General features: G+C 31.2%; 2 protein-coding genes across 2 annotated transcripts in view; both read right to left on the bottom strand.

The window, feature by feature from the left end:
• Window positions 1-18665, bottom strand: part of LOC141754340 (homeobox protein MOX-2-like) — a 258572-nt gene that overhangs the window by 207503 nt on the left and 32404 nt on the right. The window lies entirely within an intron of this gene.
• Window positions 1-18665, bottom strand: part of phf14 (PHD finger protein 14) — a 64839-nt gene that overhangs the window by 26391 nt on the left and 19783 nt on the right. The window contains exons 5-6 of the mRNA XM_074613313.1: window positions 8359-8518; window positions 7414-7525 (exon numbers count right to left, since the gene is read on the bottom strand). Coding sequence (XP_074469414.1) covers window positions 7414-7525; window positions 8359-8518 — 272 coding nt within the window. The remainder of the gene's footprint in view (window positions 1-7413; window positions 7526-8358; window positions 8519-18665) is intronic.

An 18665-nucleotide genomic window follows, 5' to 3' on the forward strand; every position in this document is an offset into this window, starting at 1 on the left:
TCAAAATAATGACTTGGTATCTCAAAATAGTGTCTTAGTGTCTCACAATAATGACTTAGTATCTTAAAATAAAGACTTAATATCTCAAAATAATGACTTAATCTCAAAATAATGACTTAATATCTCAAAATAATGACTTAGTATCTCAAAATAATGACTTAGTATCTTAAAATAATGACTTTTAGTATCTCAAAACAATGACAGTATCTCAAAATGACTTGGTATCTCAAAATAGTGTCTTAGTGTCTCAAAATAATGACTTAGTATCTCAGAATAATGACTTAATATCTCAAAATAATGACTTAGTATCTCAGAATAATGACTTAATATCTCAAAATAATGACTTAGTATCTTAAAATAATGACTTAGTATCTCAAAATAATGACTTAGTATCTTAAAATAATGACTTAGTATCTCAAAATAAAGACTTAATATCTCAAAATAATGACTTAGTATCTCAAAATAATGACTTAATATCTCAAAATAATGACTTAGTATCTCAAAATAATGACTTAATATCTCAAAATAATGACTTAGTATCTCAAAATAATGACTTAGTATCTTAAAATAATGACTTAGTATCTTAAAATAAAGACTTAATATCTAAAAATAATGACTTAATATCTCAAAATAATGACTTAGTATCTTAAAATAAAGACTTAGTATCTCAAAATAATGACTTAGTATCTCAAAATAATGACTTAGTATCTCAAATAATGACTTAATATCTCAAAATAATGACTTAATATCTCAAAATAATGACTTAGTATCTCAGAATAATGACTTAGTATCTCAAAATAATGACTTAATATCTCAAAATAATGACTTAGTATCTCAAAATAATGACTTGGTATCTCAAAATAGTGTCTTAGTGTCTCAAAATAATGACTTAGTATCTCAGAATAATGACTTAATATCTCAAAATAATGATTTAGTATCTTAAAATAAAGACTTAGTATATTAAAATAAAGACTTAGTATATTAAAATAAAGACTTAATATCTCAAAATAATGACGTAATATCTCAAAATAATGACTTAGTATCTTAAAATAATGACTTAGTATCTTAAAATAAAGACTTAATATCTAAAAATAATGACTTAATCTCAAAATAATGACTTAGTATCTTAAAATAAAGACTTAGTATCTCAAAATAATGACTTAGTATCTCAAAATAATGACTTAGTATCTCAAAATAATGACTTAGTATTTCAAATAATGACTTAATATCTCAAAATAATGACTTAATATCTCAAAATAATGACTTAATATCTCAAAATAATGACTTAGTGTCTCAAAATAATGACTTAATATCTCAAAATAATGACTTAGTATTTAAAAATAATGACTTAATATCTCAAAATAATGACTTAGTATCTTAAAATAATGACTTAGTATCTCAAATAAAGACTTAATATATCAAAATAATGACTTAATATCTCAAAATAATGACTTAGTATCTAAAAATAATGACTTAATATCTCAAAATAATGACTTAGTATCTTAAAATAATGACTTAGTATCTCAAATAAAGACTTAATATATCAAAATAATGACTTAGTATCTCAAAATAATGACAGTATCTCAAAATAATGACTTGGTATCTCAAAATAGTGTCTTAGTGTCTCAAAATAATGACTTAGTATCTCAGAATAATGACTTAATATCTCAAAATAATGACTTGGTATCTCAAAATAATGACTTAGTATCTTAAAATAATGACTTAGTGTCTCAAAATAATGACTTAGTATCTTAAAATAAAGACTTAATATCTCAAAATAATGACTTAGTGTCTCAAAATAATGACTTAGTATCTTAAAATAAAGACTTAATATCTCAAAATAATGACTTAGTATCTCAAATAAAGACTTAATATCTCAAACTAATGACTTAATATCTCAAAATAATGACTTAGTATCTCAAAATAATGACTTAATATCTCAAAATAATGACTTAGTATCTTAAAATAATGACTTAGTATCTCAAATAAAGACTTAATATATCAAAATAATGACTTAATATCTCAAAATAATGACTTAGTATCTAAAAATAATGACTTAATATCTCAAAATAATGACTTAGTGTCTCAAAATAATGACTTAATATCTCAAAATAATGACTTAGTATCTAAAAATAATGACTTAATATCTCAAAATAATGACTTAGTATCTTAAAATAATGACTTAATATCTCAAAATAATGACTTAGTATCTAAAAATAATGACTTAATATCTCAAAATAATGACTTAGTATCTTAAAATAATGACTTAGTATCTCAAATAAAGACTTGATATATCAAAATAATGACTTAATATCTCAAAATAATGACTTAGTATCTCAAAATAATGACAGTATCTCAAAATAATGACTTGGTATCTCAAAATAGTGTCTTAGTGTCTCACAATAATGACTTAGTATCTCAGAATAATGACTTAATATCTCAAAATAATGACTTAGTGTCTCAAAATAATGACTTGGTATCTCAAAATAGTGTCTTAGTGTCTCACAATAATGACTTAGTATCTTAAAATAAAGACTTAATATCTCAAAATAATGACTTAATCTCAAAATAATGACTTAATATCTCAAAATAATGACTTAGTATCTCAAAATAATGACTTAGTATCTTAAAATAATGACTTTTAGTATCTCAAAACAATGACAGTATCTCAAAATGACTTGGTATCTCAAAATAGTGTCTTAGTGTCTCAAAATAATGACTTAGTATCTCAGAATAATGACTTAATATCTCAAAATAATGACTTAGTATCTTAAAATAATGACTTAGTATCTCAAAATAATGACTTAGTATCTTAAAATAATGACTTAGTATCTCAAAATAAAGACTTAATATCTCAAAATAATGACTTAGTATCTCAAAATAATGACTTAATATCTCAAAATAATGACTTAGTATCTCAAAATAATGACTTAATATCTCAAAATAATGACTTAGTATCTCAAAATAATGACTTAGTATCTTAAAATAATGACTTAGTATCTTAAAATAAAGACTTAATATCTAAAAATAATGACTTAATATCTCAAAATAATGACTTAGTATCTTAAAATAAAGACTTAGTATCTCAAAATAATGACTTAGTATCTCAAAATAATGACTTAGTATCTCAAATAATGACTTAATATCTCAAAATAATGACTTAATATCTCAAAATAATGACTTAGTATCTCAGAATAATGACTTAGTATCTCAAAATAATGACTTAATATCTCAAAATAATGACTTAGTATCTCAAAATAATGACTTAGTATCTTAAAATAAAGACTTAATATCTCAAAATAATGACTTAGTGTCTCAAAATAATGACTTAGTATCTTAAAATAAAGACTTAATATCTCAAAATAATGACTTAGTATCTCAAATAAAGACTTAATATCTCAAACTAATGACTTAATATCTCAAAATAATGACTTAGTATCTCAAAATAATGACTTAATATCTCAAAATAATGACTTAGTATCTTAAAATAATGACTTAGTATCTCAAATAAAGACTTAATATATCAAAATAATGACTTAATATCTCAAAATAATGACTTAGTATCTAAAAATAATGACTTAATATCTCAAAATAATGACTTAGTATCTTAAAATAATGACTTAGTATCTCAAATAAAGACTTGATATATCAAAATAATGACTTAATATCTCAAAATAATGACTTAGTATCTCAAAATAATGACAGTATCTCAAAATAATGACTTGGTATCTCAAAATAGTGTCTTAGTGTCTCACAATAATGACTTAGTATCTCAGAATAATGACTTAATATCTCAAAATAATGACTTAGTGTCTCAAAATAATGACTTGGTATCTCAAAATAGTGTCTTAGTGTCTCACAATAATGACTTAGTATCTTAAAATAAAGACTTAATATCTCAAAATAATGACTTAATCTCAAAATAATGACTTAATATCTCAAAATAATGACTTAGTATCTCAAAATAATGACTTAGTATCTTAAAATAATGACTTTTAGTATCTCAAAACAATGACAGTATCTCAAAATGACTTGGTATCTCAAAATAGTGTCTTAGTGTCTCAAAATAATGACTTAGTATCTCAGAATAATGACTTAATATCTCAAAATAATGACTTAGTATCTTAAAATAATGACTTAGTATCTCAAAATAATGACTTAGTATCTTAAAATAATGACTTAGTATCTCAAAATAAAGACTTAATATCTCAAAATAATGACTTAGTATCTCAAAATAATGACTTAATATCTCAAAATAATGACTTAGTATCTCAAAATAATGACTTAATATCTCAAAATAATGACTTAGTATCTCAAAATAATGACTTAGTATCTTAAAATAATGACTTAGTATCTTAAAATAAAGACTTAATATCTAAAAATAATGACTTAATATCTCAAAATAATGACTTAGTATCTTAAAATAAAGACTTAGTATCTCAAAATAATGACTTAGTATCTCAAAATAATGACTTAGTATCTCAAATAATGACTTAATATCTCAAAATAATGACTTAATATCTCAAAATAATGACTTAGTATCTCAGAATAATGACTTAGTATCTCAAAATAATGACTTAATATCTCAAAATAATGACTTAGTATCTCAAAATAATGACAGTATCTCAAAATAATGACTTGGTATCTCAAAATAGTGTCTTAGTGTCTCAAAATAATGACTTAGTATCTCAGAATAATGACTTAATATCTCAAAATAATGATTTAGTATCTTAAAATAAAGACTTAGTATATTAAAATAAAGACTTAGTATATTAAAATAAAGACTTAATATCTCAAAATAATGACGTAATATCTCAAAATAATGACTTAGTATCTTAAAATAATGACTTAGTATCTTAAAATAAAGACTTAATATCTAAAAATAATGACTTAATCTCAAAATAATGACTTAGTATCTTAAAATAAAGACTTAGTATCTCAAAATAATGACTTAGTATCTCAAAATAATGACTTAGTATCTCAAAATAATGACTTAGTATTTCAAATAATGACTTAATATCTCAAAATAATGACTTAATATCTCAAAATAATGACTTAATATCTCAAAATAATGACTTAATATCTCAAAATAATGACTTAATCTCAAAATAATGACTTAGTGTGTCAAAATAATGACTTAATATCTCAAAATAATGACTTAGTATTTAAAAATAATGACTTAATATCTCAAAATAATGACTTAGTATCTTAAAATAATGACTTAGTATCTCAAATAAAGACTTAATATATCAAAATAATGACTTAATATCTCAAAATAATGACTTAGTATCTAAAAATAATGACTTAATATCTCAAAATAATGACTTAGTATCTTAAAATAATGACTTAGTATCTCAAATAAAGACTTAATATATCAAAATAATGACTTAATATCTCAAAATAATGACTTAGTATCTCAAAATAATGACAGTATCTCAAAATAATGACTTGGTATCTCAAAATAGTGTCTTAGTGTCTCAAAATAATGACTTAGTATCTCAGAATAATGACTTAATATCTCAAAATAATGACTTGGTATCTCAAAATAATGACTTAGTATCTTAAAATAATGACTTAGTGTCTCAAAATAATGACTTAGTATCTTAAAATAAAGACTTAATATCTCAAAATAATGACTTAGTGTCTCAAAATAATGACTTAGTATCTTAAAATAAAGACTTAATATCTCAAAATAATGACTTAGTATCTTAAAATAAAGACTTAGTATCTGAAAATAATGACTTAGTATCTCAAAATAATGACTTAATATCTCAAAATAATGACTTAATATCTCAAAATAATGACTTAGTATCTCAAAATAATGACTTAATATCTCAAAATAATGACTTAGTATCTTAAAATAAAGACTTAATATCTCAAAATAATGACTTAGTATCTTAAAATAAAGACTCAGTATCTGAAAATAATGACTTAGTATCTCAAAATAATGACTTAATATCTCAAAATAATGACTTAATATCTCAAAATAATGACTTAGTATCTCAAAATAATGACTTAATATCTCAAAATAATGACTTAGTATCTTAAAATAATGACTTAGTATCTTAAAATAATGACTTAGTATCTCAAAATAATGACTTAGTATCTCAAAATAATGACTTAGTATCTTAAAATAAAGACTTAATATCTCAAAATAATGACGTAATATCTCAAAATAATGACTTAATATCTCAAAATAATGACTTAGTATCTTAAAATAAAGACTTAATATCTCAAAATAATGACTTAATATCTCAAAATAATGACTTAGTATCTGAAAATAATGACTTAATATCTCAAAATAATGACTTAGTATCTCAAAATAATGACAGTATCTCAAAATAATGACTTAGTATCTCAGAATAATGACTTAATATCTCAAAATAATGACTTAGTGTCTCAAAATAATGACTTAGTGTCTCAAAATAATGACTTAGTGTCTCAAAATAATGACTTAGTGTCTCAGAATAATGACTTAGTATCTTAAAATAATGACTTAATATCTCAAAATAATGACAGTATCTCAAAATAATGACTTAGTATCTCAAAATAATGACTCAGTATCTCAAAATAATGACTTAATATCTCAAAATAATGACTTAGTATCTTAAAATAATGACGTAGTATCTCAAATAGACTTAATATCTCAAAATAATGACTTAATATCTCAAAATAATGACTTAGTGTCTCAAAATAATGACTTAGTATCTCAAAATAATGACTTAATATCTCAAAATAATGACTCAGTATCTCAAAATAATGACTTAATATCTCAAAATAATGACTTAGTATCTTAAAATAATGACTTAGTATCTCAAATAAAGACTTAATATATCAAAATAATGACTTAATATCTCAAAATAATGACTTAGTATCTCAAAATAATGACTTAATATCTCAAAATAATGACTTAGTATCTTAAAATAATGACTTAGTATCTCAAATAAAGACTTAATATATCAAAATAATGACTTAATATCTCAAAATAATGACTTAGTATTTAAAAATAATGACTTAGTATCTTAAAATAATGACTTAATATCTCAAAATAATGACTTAGTATCTCAAAATAATGACTTAGTGTCTCAAAATAATGACTTAATATCTCAAAATAATGACTTAGTATCTCAAAATAATGACTTAGTATCTCAAAATAATTACTTGGTATCTCAAAATAGTGTCTTAGTGTCTCAAAATAATGACTTAGTATCTCAGAATAATGACTTAATATCTTAAAATAATGACTTAGTGTCTCAAAATAACAAGAAACATGTCAAAAAATGGTGAAACAGTCAATATATGTTGATATGCATTAAGGATACGCTGATCAAAAAGAGGCTGATGTTAAACATGTCGGTCAAACCTAAAATCAACATGAAGTTATAACATTATAATTATAATAAGAGTACTTGCCTTGGCCCCATATTTTGAATAATTCATCTCTGTGAGCGTCACTGGTCGTAGTTTATCGATGTCTCCGAATGCTACGCCGGGAACGTAAAGTGCACAGACCACGTGCACCCATCTAACAGAGAGAGGAAGAAAATCAACTGGTTTGTAGAAGAGGAACAGAATAAACTACAAACCACATTAGCATGAGAACCATGCCCTGAAAATGTTCCAAGATGTAAAGTAGTTTTGAAAAAGGTGACATTTAAAATATATTGATTTCCGGTCACTGATTTCAAGCAATGCCATCAAACTGATTAGAATCTATGGCTGTGGTTATTTTTTGCATTTAGTATAGTGAATTACTGCAGACAATAAGAAACTTCATATCATGAAATTGGCTGCAGTGAGTTGCTCCGACACTTCAAAAAGAAATGGATTCATAGATTTATGTAGCCCCAACCTCTAGCTATGGGTTTTGGTGTGACACAATTTCAAATGCGGACTTTAGGGAAGAGAATCCAAAGTCCAATATAAAGATATCCATCTCTAGCAAGCAACCGCTTCACAGTTTAATTTGCTGTGTTTTTCATGCTCTAGTGAAGTAGTAAATTCGGGTGCAGCCTGGCTGAGGAGCACTATCAGCGATAACGTGGCTGAAGTCTCCACGCTTCACATAACACACTCTTTTCTCTCACTCCTTTTCTTCCTCTATCTCTTCTCTTCCCTCCATCCTCTTCTCTCATTCCTCTGCCAGTTCTCTCTCTCTCTCTCTCTCCTCCTTAATCCAACTTCCTTTACTCTCCACTACTGAGTATAATGTATGTACGGTTTAGATTGTACGTATACTGCCTTCAGCATTTCGACCCGCTAAGGTCATCGGGCTTTATGTGTTTCTGAACATGTTCCACTCGCTGCCTCTCGTAAATGGCAACTGTCCAGCGGGGTCAACGTGTGACTGTGTCCCACCTCCCGGCGTCCGTCTCCTTGAAGATGCCGTCCTGGTTGGGGCACAGCTCACAGCTGGGAGTCACTCCGTTTTTACAGGCGTCACAGAACCACGGCTCCGTCGAGTTCTCCGACGCCGAGCTCATGATGGAGTCGCTCTCGCCGTCCACGCCGTAACATCCTGGAAACACAGAAAAGGATCGCTGGTATCAATTAAGTCATCCTTATTGTCCCGATCAATGCCTCTCGTAAGTGTAGGCAGTGGCGTGAACATCCAGGTTCGTCACTATACTATACTTTGTCACAATACAATATGCAATATGTGCAATAAAAAAAAAATAAAAAAAATGCCTCTGCAATATTTTTATAGTATGCAACCTCTACTGCTCCCATATATATATAGATATATATATCTATATAGATAGATAGATATATAAATATATCTATCTATCTATATAGATAAATATATAGATATATATATCTATATAGATAGATAGATATATACATATATCTATCTATCTATATAGATAAATATATAGATATATATATAAATATATATCTATATATATATATATAGATAAATATGGAATGGAATGGAATATAATATGGAATGAAATTTGAGAATATGGAATGAAATCCATAAAAAAAGTAATTCTATTACTGTAAATTTATTTTGTTATCGTTTTGTAATTTATTATTATTATTTTATTTTTTGCTACTTAACTTACAGTTTTATTTGTACCTGTAAAACCGGTGAGACAATAAACATCTTGAATCTTGAATCTACTCTCTAAGAAGCAGAGCAGATAAAGGCCAATGAGCTGACTGGTCATACCGTTCACTTCCGTTCAGTGCCTCCAGATAAGAACCATTGAATCCTCATAATCTAATTTTGGCACTCTCAAAAAATACTTATTTATTCTGTAATGTTTAGTTCTTCGAAAATGTTTAAAACAAAAATAATACTGTAATCATTCCAATTAGGCTGCTATTTAAATGTAACTTACAGTAATTAAATGATTTAGTATTCCACTGTTGTAAAGTTGTGGGACTTAAAGAGACCAGAAATAATGTGAAATCTACAAAAAATAAGAACTAGGTTGTAATAAACTGGAATTCATATAATATACATAAAAGTGCTTCAGCAAGAAATAATAATGAAATGATAAAACCCATGTGATTTTATTATTATTATTTGCCCCAGACAGAAACTACGACTAAATCAACTGCAGGTTTTTCCTCTTTCTGGAATTCTGCAGTCTTGAGTGATGTCATTCGTCAACTGGATGACATCATCCATTAATCATCAGCCCTGAATGGGAGGAGATAACTGCGTGGACCTGCCTCTTGCTCTGCCACAGCTTTGTTTGTTTCGTCCTTCACTGCCAACAGAAGTAACACGAAGAAACGAGAAGGTACAAATAGTCTAGTTCCTTTGTGGATAGACTTCCACCTCTGTGTTTAAAACCAAAAGTACAAATAAGAGATGCTGTTGTCATGTGCTGCTCTGAGAGCTGTTCTATATAATATAAATATAGGGGCTGATCTAAAACCAATCAGCATCTGAAGACATACTAGCAGGGTCTGAAAATGTTCGATATATTTAACATTAAAAACATTATATACACGGTAAATTACAGTGTTTGAATTACACCGTGAAGGGAAGGTAGTGTACACAGTACTGTACTTTGTTATTGTCATCTATAGTATTCACATAAAAACACACGATTCAAATGATTATGATTATTTAAATATTTGCTTTGATTAAAAAAAATCTTGGTAAGTTGTTATGAAGTTCAACAGGTCATAATTCTCTCTCTAATATCTATTTTATATAATAATGTATTATTATAAGCTGCTTAGAGCTAGTGTTATGAAGTTCAACAGGTCATAATTCTCTCTAATACCTATTCTATATTGATGTGAAAACATCTCCTTCAAACATCTGGATTTATTCAAGTTTCTCACCAAAAACTACATTTTACCAGATTACATTTGAACACATCATGATAACGTTGTAATTTACCTACACCCAATAGTCATTTTTCCTGAGCCGACTTTGAACGCTTCATAACAACAACTCAATGGCACCCCTGTTAACGTTGGTATCTCCGGTATTCATCCAGTCAGGACTGAGCTGCTAACGGCTGCTAACAGCTAACGTTACTAACGCTCCTCCTGCTGATTTCAACACAGGTTTGTTGTTCTCAGTGTCTCTTTATCAGGTAGAAACAGGATGCACCCCCTCAGGTTTAGTAGCTCCATGCTGCTGAGAGCTTTATTATCTCTTCACCGTGTCTCCTGTCCCAAACTAACTGAAACATGATGCAGCGCGTGTCTGCATCGGTGTGCAGCGTAACTGTGGGAAAGCATCAGTAAGAGGAATCGATGGTCACGGAGGCACGAGATGACAAGAAAGAGGACAACTACTGTTCTCTATTCCATCACTAGAGTTTTCTCTGTCTGTCAAAGTGGCGGATGTCCTGATGATTTCACCGCCACTGACAACAATTTACCAGCATTTGGCGGGTGCTAATTTCAGACCCTGCATACTAGCATTGCTATACTGTATGTCCTGTCTTCAATGGACTCAAATTAGTGGACACTGTACAAAAGTGTCAATATTGTTCCCTGTATTGTATCTGTATATATGAATATATGTATATATGAATATCTGTATATATGTATATCTGTATATCTGTATATATATATATATATATCTGTATATCTGTATATCTGTATATATGTATATCTATATATATGTATATCTGTATATATGTATATGTAATCCTGTGGTTTGCTATTCTAACACTGTGGGAACCAAGTAGAATACAAACAGTGAAAAAGGAAGAGCAGGCCTGCTCTGGTCCACGGCTGTCAATCTCCGCTGACACTGGAGCACCGCAAATTGAACATTTGATCAAAAATGTAGCCCCAGAGAAGCAAGAAGCCGAGCGAAAGAATTTTAATGTTGTCCTCTTAATTTTCTGAGGTTGCCTAAACAATTACTTGGCTGATGTGGTTTCTATGGCAGCTATTACACCAGGCAGACGTGCTCTTCACTACCAATGAGGGCAGCAATCAGTACTCTGCCTCCGCTGGGGAGATAACACTCTAACTCCTAATTCAGTCAACCAGCCTTCGGGCTTTTTTGAGCAATGGGAAAGACTCACAAATCAAAAGCTCAATGCTCTGCATGCCCGTCACTGTGTGTGCCACGCCGGGGAGTCGGGCGGCCATCGAGAGCAAACACCGGGGCAGATGGGCTTGTTTATTCAGCCCTACACTTTGTTTGGTGGCTGCATGTCCTCTTCTGATTGCGAGACCATTTGCTGTGTGTCACGGTGAATCACTAATGTTGAACTCTGCTCTTCAGAGGCTGGGGGGGGGCATATCTTCACTTTCTACAGGCCACTGGTTTCTTCTTGAGATCAACTCAAAGGCACCATACACCAATCAATTAAGTCACAGCTGGAGTTAGTCCTGACCTTCAGAACGGAAGAACTACTTAGAATCTAACTATCCAGGATGTACCCTAAATACTATAGAACTACTGCCTATTTCTACCTCCACAGTCTGTGGCAGGGGGCAGGAGGCTAAGTCCTGTTAGCTCCAATATAGCTCCACTCAACGTTTATTTTCTTAAAGAAAGGTATTACTGGGATACCTCCGGCAACAGTTGGGCGCTTCATCATCACTGATCGGGCTTTGAACCGTGGAACTGGGGGTTATGAACGACCACCATGCTGGTTTAACCGACTTACGGCTGAACCGTGGTACAAATCTTCGGTGTTCCTTTTGAACTGAGATACAAAGCTCAGACCGTTAAGCCACGGGTTGCTGGCTAATATGAGCTAAGCTGACAAAAAGTGATGACTACAGGATATCTTCATAATCCCCGAAGGAAAGATTATCCTTGTCAGAAATGACGAGCTTGGCAGGAAAAAAAAAAAAGGAGCGAGGTGGAGTTGACTGAACCAGGAGCAGCACTGTTAACTGGATGAGATTTAATAAAATCAACTGTTGGTTTGCCTTCAACAGAAGCTAACCAACGAGGCGAGGCTGCGTCCAAGCAGTGATGATATTAAACCATGTGTGTATGAAGACATAGGACTCTATCTAAAGGTCCCATATCAGCTCATCTTCAGGTTCATACTTGTATTTAGTGTTTCTACTAGAACATGTTTACATACTGTAATGTTCAAAATAACTTTATTTTCCTCATCCTGTCTGTCTGAATATACCTGTATTCACCTGTCTGTCTGAATATAGCTGTATTCACCTGTCTGTCTGAATATACCTGTATTCACCTGTCTGTCTGAATATAGCTGTATTCACCCTGTCTGTCTGAATATACCTGTATTCACCTGTCTGTCTGAATATACCTGTATTCACCTGTCCGTCTGTCTGAATATACCTGTATTCACCTGTCTGTCTGTCTGAATATAGCTGTATTCACCCTCTGTCTGTCTGAATATAGCTGTATTCACCTGTCCGTCTGTCTGAATATACCTGTATTCACCTGTCTGTCTGTCTGAATATACCTGTATTCACCTGTCTGTCTGTCTGAATATACCTGTATTCACCTGTCTGTCTGTCTGAATATAGCTGTATTCACCCTCTGTGTCTGAATATACCTGTATTCACCTGTCTGTCTGAATATAGCTGTATTCACCCTGTGTCTGAATATACCTGTATTCACCCTGTGTCTGAATATACCTGTATTCACCTGTCTGTCTGTCTGAATATACCTGTATTCACCTGTCTGTCTGTCTGTCTGAATATACCTGTATTCACCTGCCTGTCTGTCTGAATATACCTGTATTCACCTGTCTGTCTGTCTGAATATACCTGTATTCACCCTGTGTCTGAATATACCTGTATTCACCTGTCTGTCTGTCTGAATATACCTGTATTCACCTGTCTGTCTGTCTGTCTGAATATACCTGTATTCACCTGTCTGTCTGTCTGAATATACCTGTATTCACCTGTCTGTCTGTCTGAATATAGCTGTATTCACCTGTCTGTCTGTCTGAATATAGCTGTATTCACCCTCTGTGTCTGAATATACCTGTATTCACCTGTCTGTCTGAATATACCTGTATTCACCCTCTGTGTCTGAAACGCTCCGTTTTAGTGCATTTCAATGGAATTTCAACAGAATTGCGTTGCTAGGCAACAGTTTGGGTCCATGTTTACTTCCTGTCAGCTGATGTTATTCACACCCACTGCAACAGGAAATAAACTGGGACACATTTAGAATGTTTACGTTTAAAACCGTGTAATGATCTAAATATTGTATATTTGTGACATCACTAATGGACAGAAATCCTGACGGCTTGTTTCAAACGCACAGTTTCTGAATACGGGCTGTGTGTGTTTCTGTATGTTGAGTGTTTTGATAGTTTAACAGTATTTATATAAAGCACTTAAACCTGCTGTATAATATAAAAGACATGAAAATCTCACTTTTTACAATCTGGGACCTTTAAACCATCTATAGTTCATGTTCTACGGTGCATTTAGGACGTGTCCAACTCCACTTCTGATAGTTAAACGGTGCATAATCTAGGCGCAGAGTAATGTGCAAGGGGTTGTATTTAGTCTCTTAATTAATTATAGGTGTGTTTTGTGCACCCCCCCCCCCCCCAAATTCATTATATTATAATTAACATTAAATATGATCAATATGAATTGATTAATAATGAAAACTATATTGCTTTCCGATGCAACTCGTCGGGCGCTCAGACCAAAATGTCATCAACACTTTGTAGACATCAGCTACTGGGATATTTCAGTATGGGCTCATTATTTTTTTTTTGTCAAAATGAATTTTCACCAACCCTTGTAAAAGTAAAATATAATTATAGCATATATTAAAAATTATATTTGTAATAAATCAGTTTAATATACCGGTAAATGCTAACATGTTTGTTTTTTCAAACAGTCAAAAACACATTAAATCCCCTTCAGTTAAGATGTGCTTTCTTTTAAGGCATTTAGTAACCGATAGAGTGGAAGGAAGAGTATTGAATCCCTCACACAGCCACATGTTCAGCAAACATACATCCCAGGATAGTCTCATCTCTAGCGTCTCCGTGAGGCTCATGATATTCTACATGTTTCCATCTGCAGAGCCGTACCAACAATGAATGGATCCAACAAGTATAGTGTGAATCCAAAGCCTCATCTACGGTATGTTAATCCTCTGTGCTAAATTAAACTACAGATTTGTAAAAGTGTTTTAAGAGTTTCAAAGATGTTTAGCGGCTGAGAGTCACAGACCGGTTGGGGAAGTCAGAGAGCTTTGACAGATGAACTATCATCTTCCTTTTCTTAGTATTAAAGGTGCCAGCATAAATGAGTTGAGCACATGTTGGGCAATACTTCTATTTACAGTCCATTGAACTCACATGTGAGTATAGAATTCAACATCACTGGGTGACAGCTGGATGTGGAGGTATTATGAATATCATCCATCATTGATGAGAGGAATGTGTTGCCCTGTAATGACAGAATAAGGGACCTGGATGTACAGACTACTGAATAAAAGAAAACACAGGACTATGTGACAAAAGGCCTTCTTTGGTATTTACAGTGAAAGGAGGATGAGAGCAGAGGGAGAACTTGTGGTATGGTAATGATGTCTGTCTGTCTGACTGGAGAGAGAGAGAGAGAGTGATAATCAAAAGGCAGGCTGGTGAGAACAGGACTCCTCTATGTGCTCTGTGGAGATGCTCGCTTTGTGGACTTCTGCTCATTCCAGCTTTTGATCTCTCACCCAGGTCCGGTGTGCCTACCTTTCATGTCGGCCTCTCTTCTCGTCTGAGAGGGAGTGAAGGCGTCCGGACGGCGGCGCAGCGCCAGAACAAAGAGAAGCGGTGAAGTCTGACTCGTACGAGCTGCAGATATACTGACAGCTCATCTCTCATCTCTGCCTCAAAGTCCTTCCATGTTTGACCTTGTCTTAACCTTCAACAAGCTACTTTGTGATCTCTAAAAAGTGCTAACATGTTACGAGAACACCTTTAGAGCAGCGGTGCATGATATTATCTCCAGCATCAGGACCGTCACTGATCCAGCTCACTAGTACTCAATGAGAGAATAAAGCTGTCTTTAATGAAGGGCAGGGTTATTCTATCAATGATGGTTCTGTTGATAATATTAGATATGAATTCATCACTTCGTCTGCAGACTACGCCATCACAGTGAATACAGTACTATTACCCAGTGGGAGCATGCATAGAGAAAAATAAAATAGGGCCCAACATTTACCCTTCATTTACCCTTCAGATACTCCAGACCCAATCTTGACCAATAACGTGTATGTGTTATAATGTGTTATACTGTGTTATACTGTTACACTGTGTTACACTGTTACACTGTGTTACACTGTGTTACACTGTTACACTGTGTTACACTGTTACACTGTGTTATAATGTGTTATACTGTGTTATACTGTGTTATACTGTGTTATAATGTGTTATACTGTGTTATAATGTGTTATACTGTGTTATACTGTGTTATAATGTGTTATACTGTGTTATACTGTTACACTGTGTTACACTGTGTTATAATGTGTTATACTGTGTTATACTGTGTTATAATGTGTTATACTGTGTTATACTGTTACACTGTGTTACACTGTGTTATAATGTGTTACACTGTGTTATAATGTGTTACACTGTGTTACACTGTGTTATACTGTGTTATACTGTGTTATACTGTTACACTGTGTTACACTGTGTTATAATGTGTTATACTGTGTTATACTGTGTTATAATGTGTTATACTGTGTTATACTGTTACACTGTGTTACACTGTGTTATACTGTGTTACACTGTGTTATAATGTGTTACACTGTGTTATAATGTGTTATACTGTGTTATAATGTGTTATACTGTGTTATACTGTTACACTGTGTTACACTGTGTTATAATGTGTTATACTGTGTTATACTGTGTTACACTGTGTTATAATGTGTTATACTGTGTTATACTGTGTTATAATGTGTTATACTGTGTTATACTGTTACACTGTGTTACACTGTTATACTGTGTTACACTGTGTTATAATGTGTTACACTGTGTTATAATGTGTTACACTGTGTTATAATGTGTTATACTGTGTTATAATGTGTTATACTGTGTTATACTGTTACACTGTGTTACACTGTGTTATAATGTGTTATACTGTGTTATACTGTGTTACACTGTGTTATAATGTGTTATACTGTGTTATACTGTGTTATAATGTGTTATACTGTGTTATACTGTTACACTGTGTTACACTGTTATACTGTGTTACACTGTGTTATAATGTGTTACACTGTGTTATAATGTGTTACACTGTGTTATACTGTGTTATACTGTGTTATACTGTTACACTGTGTTACACTGTGTTATAATGTGTTATACTGTGTTATACTGTGTTACACTGTGTTACACTGTGTTACACTGTGTTATAATGTGTTATACTGTGTTATACTGTGTTATACTGTTACACTGTGTTATAATGTGTTACACTGTGTTATAATGTGTTACACTGTGTTATAATGTGTTATAATGTGTTACACTGTTACACTGTGTTATACTGTGTTATACTGTGTTACACTGTGTTATAATGTGTTACACTGTGTTATAATGTGTTACACTGTGTTATAATGTGTTATAATGTGTTACACTGTTACACTGTGTTATACTGTGTTATACTGTGTTATACTGTGTTATAATGTGTTATACTGTGTTATAATGTGTTATACTGTGTTATACTGTGTTATACTGTGTTACACTGTGTTACACTGTGTTATAATGTGTTATACTGTGTTATACTGTGTTATACTGTTACACTGTGTTACACTGTGTTATAATGTGTTACACTGTGTTATAATGTGTTACACTGTGTTATGTGTTATAATGTGTTACACTGTTACACTGTGTTATACTGTGTTATACTGTGTTACACTGTGTTATAATGTGTTACACTGTGTTATAATGTGTTACACTGTGTTATAATGTGTTATAATGTGTTACACTGTTACACTGTGTTATACTGTGTTATACTGTGTTATACTGTGTTATAATGTGTTACACTGTGTTATAATGTGTTACACTGTGTTATACTGTGTTATACTGTGTTATAATGTGTTATAATGTGTTATACTGTGTTATAATGTGTTATAATGTGTTATACTGTGTTATAATGTGTTACACTGTGTTACACTGTGTTATAATGTGTTATACTGTGTTATAATGTGTTACACTGTGTTATACTGTGTTACACTGTGTTACACTGTGTTATAATGTGTTACACTGTGTTATACTGTGTTACACTGTGTTATAATGTGTTATACTGTGTTATACTGTGTTATAATGTGTTACACTGTGTTATACTGTGTTACACTGTGTTACACTGTGTTATGTGTTACACTGTGTTATACTGTGTTACACTGTGTTACAATGTGTTACACTGTGTTATACTGTGTTATACTGTGTTATAATGTGTTACACTGTGTTATACTGTGTTATAATGTGTTACACTGTGTTATAATGTGTTACACTGTGTTATAATGTGTTATAATGTGTTATACTGTGTTACACTGTGTTATAATGTGTTACACTGTGTTATACTGTGTTACACTGTGTTATAATGTGTTACACTGTGTTACACTGTGTTATAATGTGTTATAATGTGTTACACTGTGTTATAATGTGTTACACTGTGTTATAATGTGTTACACTGTGTTATAATGTGTTATAATGTGTTATACTGTGTTATAATGTGTTATAATGTGTTATACTGTGTTATACTGTGTTATACTGTGTTACACTGTGTTATACTGTGTTATAATGTGTTATAATGTGTTATACTGTGTTATACTGTGTTATAATGTGTTATACTGTGTTATAATGTGTTATAATGTGTTATACTGTGTTATACTGTGTTATAATGTGTTACACTGTGTTATACTGTGTTATACTGTGTTATACTGTGTTATAATGTGTTACACTGTGTTATAATGTGTTATAATGTGTTATACTGTGTTATAATGTGTTATGTGTTATACTGTGTTATAATGTGTTACACTGTGTTATAATGTGTTACACTGTGTTATACTGTGTTATACTGTGTTATACTGTGTTATAATGTGTTATACTGTGTTATAATGTGTTATACTGTGTTATACTGTGTTATAATGTGTTATACTGTGTTATAATGTGTTATACTGTGTTATACTGTTACACTGTGTTACACTGTGTTATAATGTGTTATACTGTGTTATAATGTGTTATACTGTGTTATACTGTTACACTGTGTTACACTGTGTT

The sequence above is a fragment of the Sebastes fasciatus genome, chromosome 17 (assembly GCF_043250625.1).
Source record: "Sebastes fasciatus isolate fSebFas1 chromosome 17, fSebFas1.pri, whole genome shotgun sequence".
NCBI classification, from domain to species: Eukaryota; Metazoa; Chordata; class Actinopteri; order Perciformes; family Sebastidae; genus Sebastes; species Sebastes fasciatus.